This window comes from Pogoniulus pusillus, chromosome 4 (genome assembly GCF_015220805.1).
Source record: "Pogoniulus pusillus isolate bPogPus1 chromosome 4, bPogPus1.pri, whole genome shotgun sequence".
NCBI classification, from domain to species: Eukaryota; Metazoa; Chordata; class Aves; order Piciformes; family Lybiidae; genus Pogoniulus; species Pogoniulus pusillus.
The window spans coordinates 42,836,330-42,854,766 of NC_087267.1; the positions used below are offsets into that span (position 1 = coordinate 42,836,330).

The following is an 18,437-nucleotide window of genomic DNA, read 5'->3' on the forward strand; positions in this document are numbered from 1 at the left end:
AACCAGTAGCCTGCATAAGAGAAGATCTCAGCTGAAAGTTGAAGAGGGCAGGATGCTGTTGAGATTTGCACAGCAATTACATTGCAGTTTAAAAATTCAAGGCTGCTAGAAGCAAAAGTTAGTGGTCCTTGTCCCTTTGCTTGCCTTAGAGGGTCCTTGTCTTGGTTATTTATGGTTTCCAGGGGACCCCTGCAGGAAAACTGAAAGACTGCAGAAGTTTAGTGAACTCTCCGTATTTCATCAGCCTGGGATAACCTCCCAGTGGACATCAAACGGCTTTCTGGCCATCCCAGATGTAAATGGAAGGCAATGATGCAGTAACTAACAATGAAAAGTTCCAAGGAAGGGAACTGGAGGCAGAATACACTTGTCAGTAAATCCAGGGTCTTTGTGCAACCTAGGTTGTGTAAACAGCTCTGCCCTCTCACAAAGAACAGGTACTGAGTGAGAAGAGGAATGTAGGAAAGACATGAGCAGGAGTGAAAGAAGAGAACAGCTTCTTGTATCACTGGAGACAATTACATCTAATATTCTGGAGCCTGAAAAATTAGAGTGGATGTAATAAGTAACAAATTTGTGGAGAAGACCAGAGAATGATTATTCACTGTGTGTATTCACCCACAAGCTAGAAAACAGTCCGTGGGGCTACTGGATTGAGGGATTTAAAGACCCACTCTGCAGATTTTTTTCTCCCCTAGCAGAGCCTTGTTAAACTGGGGAATTCAGTGCTGCATTATGTTGTGGAGGCCAAAGCTAATCAATGAGTCCAATGAAGCAGTGAGTGGTTTGTAGGGAAGTTGCTTTGTGTTTCTGAGCAGTAATTTGAGCAAACACTTTAAAACAGATTGATTCTCTCAATTCCAACATCGTGGCTGCAGGGAAGATCATGTACCAACCTTTAGTTCATAAATGAAAGGAGATTGACGTTTAGAATGGCAAGTAGCTTACTTGAGCCCCCTTCCTAGATCAAGACTGCTGAAAAGAGCTAACATTTTGCTGGAAAGCAGAGTTTTAAATCACAGAGTGGTAGGGATTAGAAGGATCCTCTGGAGATCATCTAGTCTGACCACTCTGCTAAAGCAGGGTCACAGGCTCATATTGGGTGGCTTTTGAACCTCTGGAGAGGAGACTCCACAACTTCCGTGAACAGCTTCTTCTGGTGCTCTGTCACCCTCACAGGAAAGAAGCTTTTCTTCATGTCCAGAAGGAACCTGTCTTCTAGTTTGTGCCTCTTACCCCTTGTCCTGTCAGTGGGCACCACTGAGGAGAGTCTGGCCCTGTCCTCTTAATCTCTGCCGTTTGAATACTGGTAATGCTGCCCAGGGAGGTGATGGAGTCACCATCCGTGGAGGTGTTCAAGAAAAGCCTGGATGAGGCACTTAGTGCCATGGTCCAGTTGATTGGATAGGGCTGAGGGATAGGTTGGACTGGATGATCTCGGAGGTCTCTTCCAACCTGGTTGATTCTATGATAAGATCCCTCTTAAATCTTGTCTTCTCCAAGCTAAACAGTGTCAGGTGTCTCAGCCTCTGCTGCTAAGAGACATATTTGTTTCACAACTGATCTCATTAATTGCTGAACACTCCTGAAGTGTGTGGCATCTTTTGGGAGCTAATCTCTGGAAGTGAAGTTTTTCCTAATGGTGATCTCTGTACAATCTGAATCCTTCTGGATTTCTGAGGTTTGTATCTGTGTGTGAAAATCCACCGTGGTATTGACACCTTTCCAAAAATCAGGCTGGAGGCTGTCTCAGATTCAGGTAGTTAATTTTCTTGCCATATGGCAGTATCAGCTATTTCACTCCTAATTAATTTATCTGTAAAAACCAGGGGTCTCTTCAAGAGATCTTCTGTTGCAGAGCCCATGTTCATCTTCTGTTAAATTTCTTTCTAGAGAATTACAGAACTGCTGAGGCTGGAAGAGACCTTTGAGATCATCAAGTCCAACTGCTTGCCTAGAGCTCACAATTCCACCACTACTGCTACTACTACTAAACACATCTTTAAATACCTCTAGGGATAGTGACTCCACCACCTCCCTGGACACCTCCTCCTTCTAATGCTTTATAATCCTTTCTATGAACAAACTTTTCTTTATATCCAACCTGAACCTCCCTTGACAGAAGTTGATACCATTTCCCCTTGTCCTGTCACTTGCTGCATGTCAGAGAAGACCAACTCTCACCTCAGTCCAGCCTCTTTTCAGGTTGTTGCAGAAATTATCAAGGTCTCACTTGAGCCTCCTTTTCTCCAGGCTAAACAAACCCTGTTCATAGAAGCACAGAATCAACCAGGTTGGAAGAGACCTCCAAGATCATCCAGGCCAACCTAGCACCCAGTCCTGTCCAATCAAGTAGACCATGGCACTAAGTGCCTCATCCAGGCTTTTCTTGAATACTTCCAGGCACAGTGACTCCACCACCTCCCTGGGCAGCCCATTCCAATGCAAATCACTCTCTGGGAAGAGCTTCCTCCTAATATCCAGCCTATACCTCCCCTGGCACAGCTTGAGACTGTGTCCCCTTGTTCTGTTGCTGGTTGCCTGGCAGAAGAGACCAACCCTGAGCCATTCTTCATGAGACCTGTATTCAAGGCACTTCACCAGCTTAGTTGCCCTTCTTTGGACACTCTCCAGCATCTCAATATCCTTCTTTTAGTGAAAGGCCTCAAAACTGACCCCATTATACAAGGTGTGGCCTCACCAGTGACTTTATGCATACCCTCATTTGTGCCCAGGCCTGCAGTGTGTGATCTTACATCTTCCCCACAGTCTGAAAGAAAAGCAAAGATCTAAGTATTAAACGTGGGTGTGCTGCCCACGCTGCAGGAGTCATTGCAAGTCTGCTATGAAGTGCACAAGACAAAAGAGCTGACATTTCTAATGGATTTCACATAACACCATTTCAATCAGACACAGGAAGTGCAAGATACCTGCTGCAGACCAGCATGTCATTTTATTACAGATTTCATTCAACAGAAAGCAGTTCCCTAAGAACATTGTTTTGGCCAGAAAGGGAACATTGTTTTGAAACCACTGGTCCTTCATAGGCAAATGATGATAGGTCACCTTCAGCTCACTTGGCTTGATAACCTGGCAGACACACTTTGGAAGAGTTGTTTGGGCATGAAGGAGTAGATAGTTTTTTTTCCTTTATGGTTTGTTGTTTTGGGGGGGATTTTTTGGGGTCATAAACATGTTGGAGCAATCAGGGTTTCTTCAGAAAGCTGTAGAGGTGGGGGACAAGGTAATCTTTGTAGTGGCCATCTATGAAACCTTTCCCACTGTTGTGCACAAACCAGCACTGCACATCAGTCCCGAGCACACGCTCCGTCCTGTAGTCCTTCTGCAATCCCCTGTGAGGAAAAGGCCACCCAAAATGAAGGTCACAGCAAGAAACCCATAATCATAGAATGATTTGGGTTGGAAGGCACCTTAAAGATCATCCAGTTCCAGGCTTATTGTGATGAGTGGGAGCACCTTCCAGCCGACCAGGCTGTTCAAAGCCCCATCCAACCTGACCTTGAACACTTTCAGGGATGGGGAATCCACAGCCTCTCTGGACAACCTGTTTCAGTGTCTCACCACCCTCATACTTTTTTTTCCTAATCCAAATCTGTCCTCTTTTAGTTTAAAGCCATCACCCTTTGGCCTATCACTACAGTCTCCAATAAAGCATCCCTCCCCATCTTTCCTATAGGCCCCCTCTAATACTGAAAGGCTGCTACAGGGTCTCCCAGAACCTCCTTTTCTCCGGGCTGATGAACCTCAGTTCTCTGAACCTGCTGGTCACACATCTTCTGATGCAGCCCAGGATATGATCTTACTCATTCACAGTGTTGCTCTGCAGAGCTGTAAGGACAGAACTGTCCATCCACAAACAAGAACACCCAACTTGTCCCTGGTGTTTTGCCAATAGCTAAAACCAGATTACTGATAGCAGGCAAATAGAAATTTCTCTGCCTAAGATCCTTGAGAGTTAATAAGCTCAGTCACTGACATCATAGAAAAGAGCAATAAAGTTAATTGTTCTTACTTGGTAACAGTAAGTTTGTTGCCTTTCACTTCCATAGTGGCTTGTGGTTTCTCTGGAACTTGCCCAGGTCTTTGGTGGTGGATATACACTTCTGGTTCAGATGCAAACTGACCTGATCAAAGAGAGGTTTAAAGCTCTTTGGATGTCCTAACCTTTGAGGTTCTCCTGTAAGCTGCTGCTGGGCACTTTTGGAAACAAAATCAAACTAGCTACAACAGGCAAACCCCTCCTTCATAGATCACAGGGCACTGTGTCTCCAGCTCTATCAGCTCACCGACACTGGGAGAGTAAAAAGCTCTGCTCTTGAGCCAGCAAACTTCTTCTAAGCAAGTAGGCTGGAGCTGCAAAGAGTATTTGGGAAAACAACCTCTGCTGCTCAGGATTCCCACATCTTAAAAGGAGCCTTGGGTGGGTCCTGGGCTGGGAGGGCTGATTTTCCCTTGCCTTTGTTTTATACCATCACCAGAAAAGCACCAGAAGTCTTCTCAGAAAGAAGGTTTGAAGGGTTCATTTCAGTCTTTCTAGCTTCAACCCACAGCAGATTAGCCCTGTCACAGTATCACCAAATCTAGTGAGGCCTCTCCCCATTTAGGATGAGGAATAATCTCCTGATTCTTGATGTTCTACAGCATCCTTGGGGCTTCCAGGACATGACAAGCATCTCCCCTATTTTCTATTTGAATAATTTTCACGCTTTCCCCACCAGGACACAGGCACCAAAGAATTCACTCAACATTCTAACAAAACCCCTTCCCAAAGCTCCACCATTGCCACCATCCAACCCACAGCCCTTACCTATCAGCCCGTGGACTTCAGGAGAGAACTGGTTCTCGGGGGGAATGTAGATTCCCAGGAAGTCAACATTAACTGGGTGACCCTTCCACACACGGTGCAGCACAACCATGAAGGACATCTGCTCACCCACAGCGATAGTAACATTGTTTTCCTTCTTCAGAGATATCAGAAGCCTAGCAGAGAGGAACCAAAGGAAGGGCTCAGTTCAACCACCCACACAAACTCAAGCACTTTGATATTCTCTCAGGCTTCCAAAACAATTGGATGGGGCTGGCAAAAATGACAGAGGATCCATCAGAAACCCACAGCTCTGGGAGTGGTAACCAGAGGTCTGGCAGGACAGTGCCTAATAGGACAGACACTTCAGTCATGTTCAGGTAACCAAATCTCACCCTACAAATTTAAGCTCTTGCTGCAATGAATGGAGATTTTAGAAATGATTCTGTTGCATAAACAGGCATCTGGTGCTGTGGGCTGTTCACCATGGCTGCTAGCTATTTATCTGCATGTGATGGTCTCCTGGATGTTGAGAGTCATGTCTGTTATGCCAGGAACCCTGAAGGTATCACAGTATCACCAAGGTTGGAAGAGACCTCACAGATCTCAACATTAGGTGCTTGTGTTTAGGCAATTAAATCCTGGTTTTAGCTAATGAAGTCACAGAATCACAGAATCAGGCAGGGTTGGAAGGGACCACAAGGATCGTCTAGTTCCAACTCCCTTGCCATGGCCACAGACACCCTACCCTAGACCAGGTTGGCCAGAGCCTCAGCCAGCCTGTCCTTAAACACTCCCAGGGATGGGGCCTCACCACTCTCATGGTGAAGAACAGTCTGAATCTCCCTACCTCCAGCTTTGCTCCATTCCCCCAGTCCTGTCACTACCTGATAGCCTAAAAAGCAGTAAGAAGAAGAATTCCACTCTTATGTCTGGTCAGCTGAATTGTTCTCTTAACCCTACTGACTAATTTCATTAGCTGTGAGAGCTCAGAGATGTAGCTGAGATTCATGTGCCTATATATAGGTTTCCTGCAACCTGGATCCTACCCATAGCTGGGTCAGTCCAATGTTGTATTGCAAATGGTTTCCATAGAGCAGGCAAGAAATGCTCAGCAACTTACTGTTTCCGAATGATGTGGCCCGTGTCAGCCCACTTCAGCGTGATGCTGTAGGATCCATCTTTCAGTGTTATAGTTTCTGTGGTAATCTCCACCTTCAGGCCTTTGTTTTTGAAATAAAACCCAATTTTGCCAAAATATGTGTTGAGTTTCTTATTCTCAGCTTTCTTGCTCCCAACGAGCTGCCCATTAACCACAACTCCTGTGAAGAGCAGAGAAGCAGATGTTACCCACATCTTGGAGCATCATAGAATCAGTCAGGGTTGGAAGGGACCACAAGGAGCATCTATTTCCAACCCTCCTGACATGCCCAGGGACACCCTACCCTAGAGCAAGCTGGCCAAAGACTCATCCAGCCTGGCCTTAAACACCTCCAGGGATGAGGCCTCAATCACCATCCTGGGCAACCCATTCCAGCCTCTCACCACTCTTATGCTGAACAACTTCCTCCTCATGTCCACTATTAACCTCCCCACTTCCAGCTTTGCTCCATTCCCCCCAGTCCTCTCACTCCCTGAGAGCCTAAAAAGTCCCTCCCCATCTTCTTTGCAGGCCTCCTTCAGATACTGGAAGGCCACAAGAAGGTCACCTGAGAGGCTCCTCTTCTGCAGACTGAACAGCCTCAACTCTTTCAGTCTGTCCTCCTAGCAGAGGTGCTCCAGCCCTCTGAGCATCCTCGTGGCCCTTCTCTGGACACCACTTAAAGACTTGGGAGTTATGACCTCAGTAAGGAGTACTATGGGACTAGCAGCAGCAGGGACTCCTTTTTTTCCTCATTTTGCCACCCAAGAGTAGATAATAAGTTTTTTTTAACTGTCTCTGGATGCTACTGTTCACCCCTCAGCATACTGATCTGGTGGGAACCGACACTGGATGTTGCTGCCAGCGTGAGCTGCTTCATAAGCCATTTGGTCCCTTGCTCTTTGTGAAAGGCATGAGGTGGATAGGTGGAAGAGGGGTGGTACCACAAGTACAAGCCAGATCAACCTCAGCTACAAATGCTCACAGCTTCTCACATACATCCCAGAAGTTAAAGAGATGCTGCTAGGTAAATCCCTATGAGAAGAGTCTGATTCATTCTGATTCCTTTGAGAGCACAGCTGCAGAGTTTTTCTGCCTGTCACCAGGGATGCCTCCAGTTTCAATTATCTTTGGTTTATCTTCCACTTTCTTCTTTGAAAGTACAAATAAGAGAGGGGAATTTTCATGTATCATTAATATTTACTCACCAGTCTTTGTCCATCCTCACAGTGCAAGTTTTGACTCCTGCTCTGAATTTCACCTCATGCTGTTTGTTTCTGCTGCCTCTTGTCCTTCAGCTATGTGTAGAACGGTTTGGGTTGCAAGAGACCTTTAAAGCTCAACTAACCCAATCCCTCTGCAGGTAGCAGGAACATCTTCAATTAGATCAGATTGCTCAGAGCCCCATCCAACCTGATCTATAATGTTTCCACAGATGGGGCATTTACCACCTCTCTGGACAACCTGTGCTGTGTTTCACCAACCTCAGCATGACAAAAGACATTTTCCTTCTCTCCAGTCTTAACCTCCCTTCTAGTTTAAAACCATCAACTCTTGTCCTGTCACAATAGATCCTACTAAAAAGTCTGTTCCCATCTTTCTTACAGGTTCCCTTTAAGTAACAAAAAGCTGCAGTGAGGTCTCCCTGTAGCCTTCTGTTCCACACGATGAACAACCTTAACCCTCGCATTCTTTCCTATCAGGAGAGATGTTGCTATAATAATTTTTGTGGCCCTGTTCTGGACCTGCTCCAACATGTTAATTTCTTGGAGATGTGTCAGGCTCCATCTTTACCTTCTGCTGATTGTAGGCAGCAATAAGATCCACCACAAATGTTCTTAAGGTTGACCAAACACAGGTCTCTCAGCTTTTTCTTTCATATCCTGTGCTCCAGTTCCACCTTGGTAGCCACCACTGAATTTCTTGCCTCAAACCTCAAACTGGACACAGTACTCCAGATATAGAAGGAACTAAGCACTTATCTCAATGTTCTTCCTGTAAGAGATTTCCCTTCTCTGCCTAAGCACCTTTAGGACCTGAGAGAAGAAAAGTTTGCTGTACAATAAACTGCTTTATTCCCTTACCAGTGCCAGGATCAGAAACCAAGTTGAGGATCTTTCCAGGATCTGAATTGATATTGAAGCAGATGTTCCTTTGGCTCTTGGGCAGGTGTATGATGAAATGTGGGTCATTGTCAACTGGAACACAGAAAAGAAACAATTGTGAGAAGCAGGTGCTACAGGTGCCACAGGCTCAGCCTGCAGTTCCAGCAGCTGAGCTTTATTCTTTGCCATGGAAGCTAGCCTCCAGATAAGACCAAGGACCCATCTGGCCACCACACAGAGAGGAACAGATCTTTGAGGCCTAGATCTGGAAAAGGACCCAAGGCATGGAAAGCTGGACATGGGTGACACCTCTGTTCATAACTAATATCCAGCCTGGCTATTGCCTGTTTGTGGAAGTGACAGACTCCCAAGGCATCACTTTCCCAGATACTCTGCAAGTTCACATCACCACACTGATGTTGGGGAAAGATGAATCCTGCCTAACAATTCTGCTAAGGAATAAAATCTGGGACTTGTTCTCACTGTGTTTAACACCCTGCTGAGATCTGACCTTTTTGAAAGTCATATGTTCCTTAAGATTTAGAATCATAGAATCAACCAGGTTGGAAGAGACCTCCAAGATCATCCAGTCCAACCTACCACCCTAGAGCATGGCACTAAGTGCCTCAGCCAGGCTTTCCTTGAACATCTCAGGGATGGTGACTCTGTCACCTCCCTGGGCAGCCCATTCCAATGTCAATCACTCTCTCTGCCAACAACTTCCTCCTAACATCCAGCCTAGACCTCCCCTGGCACAACCTGAGACTGTGTCCCCTTGTTCTGTTGCTGGTTGCCTGGCAGAAGAGACCAGCCCCCACGTGGCTACAGCATCCATGTTGTGGACAGCAATGAGGTCAGCCCTGAGCCTCCTCCAGGCTAAACACCCCCAGCTCCCTCAACCTCTCCTCACTGTGTTCCAGGCCTCTCGCCAGCTTTGTCATCCTTCTCTGGACACGTTCTAGTATCTCATCTCAACATCTCTCTTGAGGAGGCTGAAGAGAGACCTCATCACTGTCTATAGCTACCTGAAAGGATGTTATAGAGAGGTTGGTGCTGCTCTCTTCTCACAGGTATATAGTGATAGAAGACGAGGAAATGGCCTCAAGCTGCAACTGGGTAGAGTTAGACTGGACATTAGGATTTTTTTTTTCACAAAAAGAGCAGTCAGGCATTGGGATTGGACTGCCCAGGGAGGTGGTGGAGTCACTGATCCTGAATGTGTTTAAAAGTTGTTTGGCTGTGGTGGCTGGGGATATGCTTTAGGGTGAAGCTTGTAGAGTAGGGCCATTGGTTGGACTTGGTGATACTGAGGGTCTTTTCCAACCAGAGTGTTTCTGTGAAATGGTGCTGTAGGTACCTTCCAACGTGGGGAAGGAGGCTTTGAATGTATCACATCTTTTGCATGTCTTGAGTCTCTGGAATATAGCCCTTAGTAATTTTCCCTTATTATCAAGTGCTTGATCTTCCTCAGTTTTATGCCAATGCATGTTCTGACCAACATTTCCAGGACCAACAAAGAATTGCCAGTGCAAAATACATGTGTAAGGTGGACGGGTAACTTCACAGGATCATAGGATAGTAGGGGTTGGAAGGGACTCAAGGAGATCATCGAGTCCAGGGCAGGACCACACAATCTAGCACAGCCTTTGCCTTGCTCCCCTTCTTTTCCAAGAAGTTTCTTAAATAGCCAAAGTCTTAGATTCACCCTTGAGCTATTCTGAGAAGGAGTTTGATAGCTCTTTGTTTGATAGCTACATAAATACACACGCCCACAGACAGGCAGACTCCCAGAGTTATTGCAGTTCTACCACTTTTATAGGTGATGGTTCTCACAGCTGGTTTGTTTAAGTAGACACTAAACTGTGGCAAAGGCCTGAGCATTAACTGGATCCATCAGTCATCAGAGCAGTCAGAGATTTTTATCTACCACAGAGCATTCATCTGTCATTTGCACTGGCAGGAACTTTACATTAGCTTTGCCTCTGCAGAGAAGCTGAACATAAACTCAGCCTCAGGGAAACACACAGCTGAAGACAGACTCACTGGGATCCTGTTAGAATCATAGAACGTTTATCATTGGAAAGGAACTTCCAAGGTCATCTAGTCCAACACCCCTGAAGTGAGCAGGTACATCCTCAACTAGATCACTATCTACATTTAGCTTGTTTCTGGGGCTACATTACAGTAGTTGCCCTATCACCATAGAATCACAGAATCAGCCAGAGTTGGAAGGAACCACAAGGATCATCTAGTTCAAACTCCCCCCTGCCATGGGCAGTGACACCCTACCCTAGATCAGGCTGGCCACAGACTCATCCAGCCTGGTCTTAAACACCTCCAGCCATGGGGCCTCAACCACCTCTCTGGGCAACCCATTCCAGCCTCTCACCACTCTCATGCTGAACAACTTGCTGAAATGGCAACAGACTTTTTAGCAGGGCCTCTTATGACAAAGCAGGGGGTGATGTTTTTAAACTGAAAAAGAGGACATTTAGGGGGCAGAGGGGTTGGAACTAGATGCTCTTTGTGGTCCCTTCCAACCCTGACTGATTCTATGACTCTTTGATTTTTCTTATAGACCCTCTTTGGCATCTTGTCACAGAAGCTGAAATTCCCAAAGTGCCCAACAGCTTGGGCTTTACCACCTCATTAGGTATCACAGTATTATCAGGGTTGGAAGAGACCTCACAGATCATCAAGTCCAACCCTTTACCACAGAGCTCAAGGCTAGACCATGGCACCAAGTGCCACGTCCAACCTTGCCTTGAACAGCTCCAGGGACGGCGACTCCACCACCTCCCCGGGCAGCCCATTCCAGTGTCCAATGACTCTCTCAGTGAAGAACTTTCTCCTCACCTCCAGCCTAAATCTCCCCTGGCGCAGCCTGAGGCTGTGTCCTCTTGTTCTGGTGCTGGCCACCTGAGAGAAGAGAGCAACCTCCTCCTGGCCACAACCACCCCTCAGGTAGCTGTAGACAGCAATAAGGTGATGAGTGCTGCTGTCTGGTGTTTCTTTGTAAAGAGATACTGCAGTTTTTACCTCTGTTAATGCTCAGAGAAGACACAGGAGGACTCCTTTGCTCAGGCATATAGCTGACTGGTACAGCTGTGACATTGGCCCAGGCTGGGATACCTTTGTTGTTATTAGGTGCATTTGGAGTTAATCCCAGAGTACCTGTTAAATGACAGTCAGAATTAGGTTTTAATTAGTGCTGGCATATTTAATGGTGTCATTTTGAAAGCAGTGCAGCAGATCAGAGCCTGATGTCTTTATACCAACATAGAGCAGTCACAGCACCATTTCAGAAAGACAGATTTGTATAATGAAGCTAGGATGGATTCTCTCCAACATCTCCACCAGGGCAGTTGGTGATGAAATTTGGAGCCAGGCATTTAAACTGTTATCCCTGTGAACAGGCCCCTACTTTAGGAAAGCCCCCAGTGCACGGGCTTAGGTGTTTTGCTGAATTTGACAGATTTTGTACATTGTGAAAGCTTTGCTGACTCTTTCCATATGCCCTAGGATGACTCATATGGATAAAGGTTGCAGATTAGTGAAAATATTTAATAGAACAGTCCTTAATATGCTCCCTTCTGCTAGAGATCTCTCTGCCATGACAAAGGCAAGAGAAAGAAGTGTGTCCTAAAGTAAAGATCTGTGCTAGTTTGAGCCTAGCTAGAATGTATTGCTGAGAAGAATTAGATGATAGGCTGTGAAAAGGAAACAATGGTGAAGTCTACTGCACTCATAGGCTTGTTGGGATGGATAAGAACAAGAACACAAACATAGATAACAGAGTCACTCTCTGGCCTTTGGGTTGAACTTCTCTCTCTCTCTCTAACCTAACCTGCCATCTGTCTTCTAACGTCCCCTGGTCGACCGTCAAAACTACCTTCAACATAAGGCAAGATCATGGGTAGGGTAGAGGGATAGGGGAAGGTGGAAGGGTGGATGAGAGCCCCTCCTGGGGACTCAGGTTTCTGGGAGGGGAGTTGTGTTTCTGTATTACCTTTTAACCTTGTCTATTTCTGTCCATAGCTGTATATAGATAGTAAATATCTGCTTGTATCTTGTGCTAAGCTGTAAAGATAAACCTTTGTTCTAATTTCCAGAGCCACTGAGTCTAGTCTGGGTGATTTTCCAAAGTGTGGAGGGGATGGGTAACACCCAAACACAGCTGAGAAGGCAACTGGAGCTAAGAAGATGTTCAACCTGTGACATTGTAGGCTTATTGGAAGCTTCATCATTGCAGTGTTTGCATATTCATTCAGTCCTTACTGAAGCCAATGGCTCCAAAGAACACTTGTGTTAACAGGATGCTCTCAGATTGCTTAAAGGTTTGGTCAGCTTTCACTGAAAATACAGGTTACCCTGCAAGCACAAACACCTGGAGGGAACAATGAACAGAGCTGTTCTTCCAACAAAGCAAAACAAGGCCAAAATGAGAGACAGAGCAATGGATGGAAACACTGACCTGAGCAGCAGCCCTTTCTGGGGTCTTTGGGCTGGTCTGCCAGCATTATCTCATCCTTTTCTGCATTTTCTATCAGCATGGCTGTGAAAGGGGTAACAATATGATGGTCAAGAGACATCTGTAGGATGGATTTAGTGATGTTCTTCTTCAAAGCTGCTGTGGGGGCTGTGTTTCTGGGTGGTAAATGAAACAGAAGACACAGTTAGCAGCTCCATAGGGCAGCTGTCATCACAATACCACCAAAGAGTGATCAGAGCCAAAGTGGTTGGTGTCTTAAGAAGGAAAGGCTAACAGCCTGTGGGAATGTACTCTCCATAAGACAGACTATTTTTGGCTTTTGTGGACTCTGATCTGGACTCAAAGAAACTCAGTCCATCTCCTGTTTTGGGAAGAGACATCTTTCTTCTGCAGAGGGGATTCATCCTGAACCACTCCATAGCTTTTACTTGTGCTCCATAAAGGACATTTCTCATTCATTTCATTTAGCCCCACAGCTAGGACTGCTTGACTCCTATTGCTTTAATTAACTGCTTCCAAACTGTTTTCATTGATATCTGTCAGTGCTAAAAATAGAAAAAATATGCTGAAGAGAACACCTACCTTTATTTCTATTTGTTTATCATTTGAAACCCTGAGGGCAGCCTCATGGCTGTTGTCTCGGAATCACAGAATCAACCAGGTTGGAAGAGAGCTCCAAGATCATGCAGTCCAACCTAGCACCCAGCCCTAGACAATCAACTAGACCATGGCACTAAGTGCCTCAGCCAGGCTTTGCTTGAACATCTCAGGGATGGTGACTCCACCACCTCCCTAGGCAGCCTATTCCAATACCAATCACTCTCTCTGTGAAGAACTTCGTCCTAACATCCAGCCTATACCTCCTCTGGCACAACTTGAGACTGTGTCCCCTTGTTCTGTTGCTGCTTGCCTGCCAGAAGAGACCAACCCCCACCTGGCTACAGCCTCCCTTGAGGTAGTCACAGACAGCAATGAGGTCACCCCTGAGCCTCCTCTTCTGCAGGCTAAACAACCCCAGCTTCCTCAGCCTCTCCACACAGACCTGTGCTCCAGGCCTCTCACCAGCTTCATTGCCTTTCTCTGGACATGTTCCAGTATCTCATCTCAACATCCATCTTGAACTGAGGAGCCCTGAACTGGATACAGTACTCAGAGTGTGTCCTAACCAGTGTTGAGTACAAGGAAAGAATAACCTCCGTTGTCCTACTGGCCATATGGAAAAAAACAGGTTGCTTTCTAGTATCTTCCTTCCCCTTCCAGATCACATTTCTCCTCACCTTTCTGCCAGCATCTGGTTGACAGTCAGATAGGCCCACAGCTTTTTAGTGAACTCAGGATCTGCATATCTGTCTTTCTTCATGAAGCCATCTAGTTCTTCAACATCTCGCAGGGTTTCCAATACAAGCTCTGCATTTGCCTATGCAGTCATCAAGAGATAATGATAATGGAGGATGAGCCAGGAGAAGGGGCTGGTTTTACTTCTCTTCTAAGCATGGTTGCCACTAAGCCTTTCTGTCCATGGTCACTTCTAGCTTAGAAAGTCCCAGCACTGTTGGCCTAACTACCATGGGGAGGAGAGCAGTAGCAAGGTCTTCTGAAGGTGCAGGGTACAGGTAGTGGCTGTGTCTGTACTTGAAGCTAGTGTGAAACAATGTTTCACTATCCTCATGGTCCCACTGAGAACCCAAGCGGATAAAATACTTAGCTGGCAACAACCTCCAGCAAGGAAATTGCACTCACAAATGAATGAACCAGCCCAAACCCCAGGAACATGTATCCCAGGGACACCTTCACTCACTGCTGTCGCTGTGACAATGCTTTCCAAGTGCTGCAGGTTTTCTGTGTCAACCTTCCCAGCCACTACTATCTCTGAGCCACCAAAGTAGTTGTGGAAGCTGCTCTGTGTGACATCTGACACTGATTCTTGTGGGTAGTTGAACTGAATCTTCTTCAAGAGTGGAGTGGAGACTTGGTTGTAGAAATTCTGAGATGGAAGGAGAGAGAGAAGTGAGTCTGTTGTACGTGAATCAAACCTACCTACATGTGCCACTCTCACTGACAAAACAGTAGATGACAAAGCCTGGAATCCTAATGGAGAAGTGAGATTTTCCTTGTTCCAGATAATGCAGACTTCTTTATACTAAGACCTTAGTACACTTGTAAAGGGATACAGCAAGAAGACCTTGATCAAGTCCTGTAGAAGTCAATGGCTGGCCTCTGGCTGTCAGCACCCATCCTTTGAGTACACTCATGGGCTGTGCTCTTCCTAGATCCAAAGGCTTGAGCATAAGTGTATATGAGCCTAAATTAGTTATCAAGTTGGTCAGCTCTTGGCTACTGTGTCAGACACACAGCTGCTTCTCACCCACTTTGTGGCAAAACTTTGACCTTACCTCACTTGTATTTGTTTTTGCCCTTTTCTGACCTTGTACCTGGCTCATGAGAACTGGGATGTGTGCACAGCTGAGCTTGACATAAGAGACCAGAGAGAGAAAACAAGTACCCATAAGGTGCTGTGGATCGTACTGAGGGGATGCACTCTTGCAGGTGCTCTGCTTCGCCAAACACCATGCAGTATGTCCTGGCATATCTCTGTGTGTCCTATCACACCAGTGTTAGGAAAGAGTAAGTGTGAGAAGTCTGCATAGGGGATCATGGAATCATAAAGCATTTTGGGTTGGAAAGGACCCTCAGAAGTCATAGAATCAACCAGGTTGGAAGAGACCTCCAAGATCATCCAGTCCAACCTAGCACCCAGCCCTATCCAGTCAACTAGACCATGGCACTAAGTGCCTCATCCAGTCTTCATCTAGTCCAACCTCCCTGCAGTGAGCAAGGACATCTTCAGTAGATCAGGTTGGTCATACCACCAAGCAAACTGACCTTGAATGTTTCCAGGGATGAAGCTTTTACCACCTCTCTGCACAATCTCTATCAGGGTCTCATCACCCTCATTGTGAAAAAATTCTTCCTTAGATCTAGTCTAAACTTCCCCTTTTTTAGTTCAAAACTATCACCCTTGTCTTGTTGCTGTAATGTCTGTCCCCATCTTTCTTCTAGACCCCTTTTAAGTAATGAAAGGCCAAAATAAGGTCTCTCTGGAGCTTTCTCTTCTCCAGGCTGAACTGCTGATTTATTGCAGCAAATAGAAACAGAACTAGGATGCAAGAGTTTGTTCATCATCAATTGCTGCTCAAAGATTTGGACACAGAATCTCCTAGAATTCTACTTTTCTTTGCCCTGGCAAAGTCTGGATTATTATTTAGTATTTGTATCTAAGTAGGCCTCTTGTTAGTGCTAAAAAGGTAAAATCCAGGCCTTAGTTTTAATTCAGAAAATCTTCTTTCAAGGTTAGGACTGTTTCACAAAAGATTAATTCTGCACAGAGCAGTAAAGTATGTATGATATACACTACAAAAACTGTAAATAGGAGCACTTAATCTGGTATGTTTCTTATCTTGAAAGACTCTTCAGAAGAAACAACATTTTTTGTGAACCCTGCGCTATCAACCTAGAGTACCTCTCTTCTTGATAGTGGAATTGCTCAGCCCCACAGCTGTAAACAGAACTGGAGATTTTCAGAGGCCATGGGCCAAACACACACCTTCATTTGGGCAGAGGTTTCCTGGTTTCCAAAAATCCTCTGGGCCATGCCACGATTGTCACTCGCGATTCTCTGCAGGAAATCGTAATCGACATCAAACCCAATTCCAAGGCAGAAGAGAGAGAATTCATCCTTTATGCTCTGCTTCACGTTCTTCTGGATTGCTGTCAGCTTTACCTCACCTTGGAGATACAAAAACAGTGACATCTATCTGAGCAACAGAGGAAGTCTCTGTCAGGACAAGCACATTCATGCTCTTCCAATGTCTTCGATTCTCTCTCAATGCAAGAGAAATCTAGACAACCAGCTCAGATGCCAAATCTCCATTTTGCACTGCCTACAGGGACATCCAACTTCAACTGGATGGATCTGCTAGTTTGAAGCTAGCTGGAATGTTTTGGTGAGAAGAATTAGATGATAGGCCATGAAAAGGAAACAGCAGTGATGTCTACTTCACTCACAGACTTGCTGAGATGTATAAAAACAAGAACATAGATAACCAAATTGCTGTGTGTCTCTGGCTGCCTGCACTTTTCTCCCTAACCTGCTGCCTAACTAATCCTTCTGCTTTCTAACCCCCCTGACTGATTCTCCAAACTCACCTTGAACGTAAGGTAAAGTCTGGATAAGGTAGAGGGGTGGAAGGGTGGTTGGGAGCCCCTCCTGGGAACTCTGATTTCTGGAAGGGCTGTTGTGTTTCTGTATTACCTTTTTAACTTGTCTATTTCTGTCTATAGCTGTATATATATTGTAAATATCTGCTTGTATATTGTGCTGAGTTGTAAATAAAAAGCTTCATTCTAATTTCCATCTCAGCCAAGTCTAGTCTGGGTGATTTCCTGAGACTAGGGGGGCAGGTAACACCCAAACTGACACAATGTCAATTAGCAATTTTTTTCCACTGTAGATGATTCCTTTGAACTGTTTAAAATCCTTTTTATCTGACACATATTCTTAGTGCATCCAGGGCTCTTATTAACTTCCTGGGGAGATTGTAATTGTAACACATATAGACTTCTCTTGGAATTGGGCCTTCAAGCTCTTTGCAGGCTAAGACATCCCCAAAAAAGTCTTTACTATGTTCTTGTGCTTAAGGTGTTCTCTGCTACCATTGGGACTGACTTTCCTTTGAGATTTATTTTTATTGGTGGTCTCTTCTGGGTTGGTGTCTTGCAGTAAGAGATTGCTTTTTACCTGTGCCAAACCCAATCCAAATTAATTGGTGTCCTACTTTATTTTCCTAATTTTGGTGTTACACTTGGGATTGCATAGCTACATGTGGACTAAGGTCACTGAAAGAGGAAATGTTTTTCTAAGGTTGTTATGATTCCCTCTCCTACAGGACTTGTGCACCTCTTTAACTTTAAAGATTTAACTTGAGCAGGATAATCTGCTCATCATTTGAAAGCTTCCTACACGGCACCTACAGGGCTTAGCAAAAGAGGAGCCCAGGTGTGGGAAGAAAAGTGAACAGAATTTTTTTTACCTTACTTTCAAAGGGTCTATGTGTTGCATGCCTTTCTCAGGCTGATCCCTTTGGTCTTTCTTCTTGCCTAAAGCAGGTTCCTTACCTACTGTTGGGTCTCCATCAGACACAAATACGATCATAGAGACCGAGTTAGGATCCAACATGCCTAAGTTTTGGGCTTCGTTCAGGATGAATGTGGCTCTGAGAAGAGCTTCGTTGATATTTGTGCCTGTCAAAGACACAATAAAGAAAGCAAATTTGATTCCTGTTGAGTCTCTGTAGAATCCAGATCAGTTCTGAGATACTACTGGAATTACAGTACATCTGCTTGCATTCTGTTTCCCTCATCCCGGGTTATTATCTTCATGTGGCCCTCCCATCCTCCCTCACTAAAACCATTTGGACCATTGGGGGTGTTGAGAACTACTTCTTGTGGGGAGCTGCAGCAGGTTGGCAGGCAGGTGACTGTATGAGAACATGAAGAAGTTTTATTTTCTGGAATTGCCTGTCCTTGGACATTTGGGCTAGGAAAGAAGAGGTGTGTGTTTACTAGTCTAAATGTTTGGCTCGTGGTGCAGAAGAAACAGAGTAAGAAGTTGGTATGAGAGGAACAGGAGCAGTCAGGAAATAAGTATTTTCTTGGACAAGAAAGGGAAAAAAATGTTTGGTCCGGAGACAGGATAATAAAATGCTGCATTGCAAACTGTTGCTGTTGGATGGGAGCAGGTCTCTCAGCTTATCTGTCAATTCTTTTATAGTAGCAAAATTTGGCTTTTGAGGCACTCAGACCCAATATGATTTC

At 45.3% G+C, this 18,437-nt stretch overlaps 1 protein-coding gene across 1 annotated transcript in view; it reads right to left on the reverse strand.

The window, feature by feature from the left end:
- Nucleotides 1–2,920: 2,920 nt before the first annotated feature.
- The window catches only part of ITIH2 (inter-alpha-trypsin inhibitor heavy chain 2), a 37,316-nt gene continuing 21,799 nt past the window's right edge, over nucleotides 2,921–18,437 (reverse strand). Inside the window, exons 13-23 of the mRNA XM_064141495.1 lie at nucleotides 17,739–17,864; nucleotides 16,168–16,349; nucleotides 14,362–14,547; nucleotides 13,841–13,980; nucleotides 12,546–12,718; nucleotides 11,111–11,245; nucleotides 8,051–8,164; nucleotides 5,949–6,147; nucleotides 4,829–5,001; nucleotides 4,034–4,145; nucleotides 2,921–3,353 (exon numbers count right to left, since the gene is read on the reverse strand). Of these exons, the coding sequence (XP_063997565.1) occupies nucleotides 3,206–3,353; nucleotides 4,034–4,145; nucleotides 4,829–5,001; nucleotides 5,949–6,147; nucleotides 8,051–8,164; nucleotides 11,111–11,245; nucleotides 12,546–12,718; nucleotides 13,841–13,980; nucleotides 14,362–14,547; nucleotides 16,168–16,349; nucleotides 17,739–17,864 (1,688 nt within the window). The 3' untranslated portion in view covers nucleotides 2,921–3,205. The remainder of the gene's footprint in view (nucleotides 3,354–4,033; nucleotides 4,146–4,828; nucleotides 5,002–5,948; nucleotides 6,148–8,050; nucleotides 8,165–11,110; nucleotides 11,246–12,545; nucleotides 12,719–13,840; nucleotides 13,981–14,361; nucleotides 14,548–16,167; nucleotides 16,350–17,738; nucleotides 17,865–18,437) is intronic.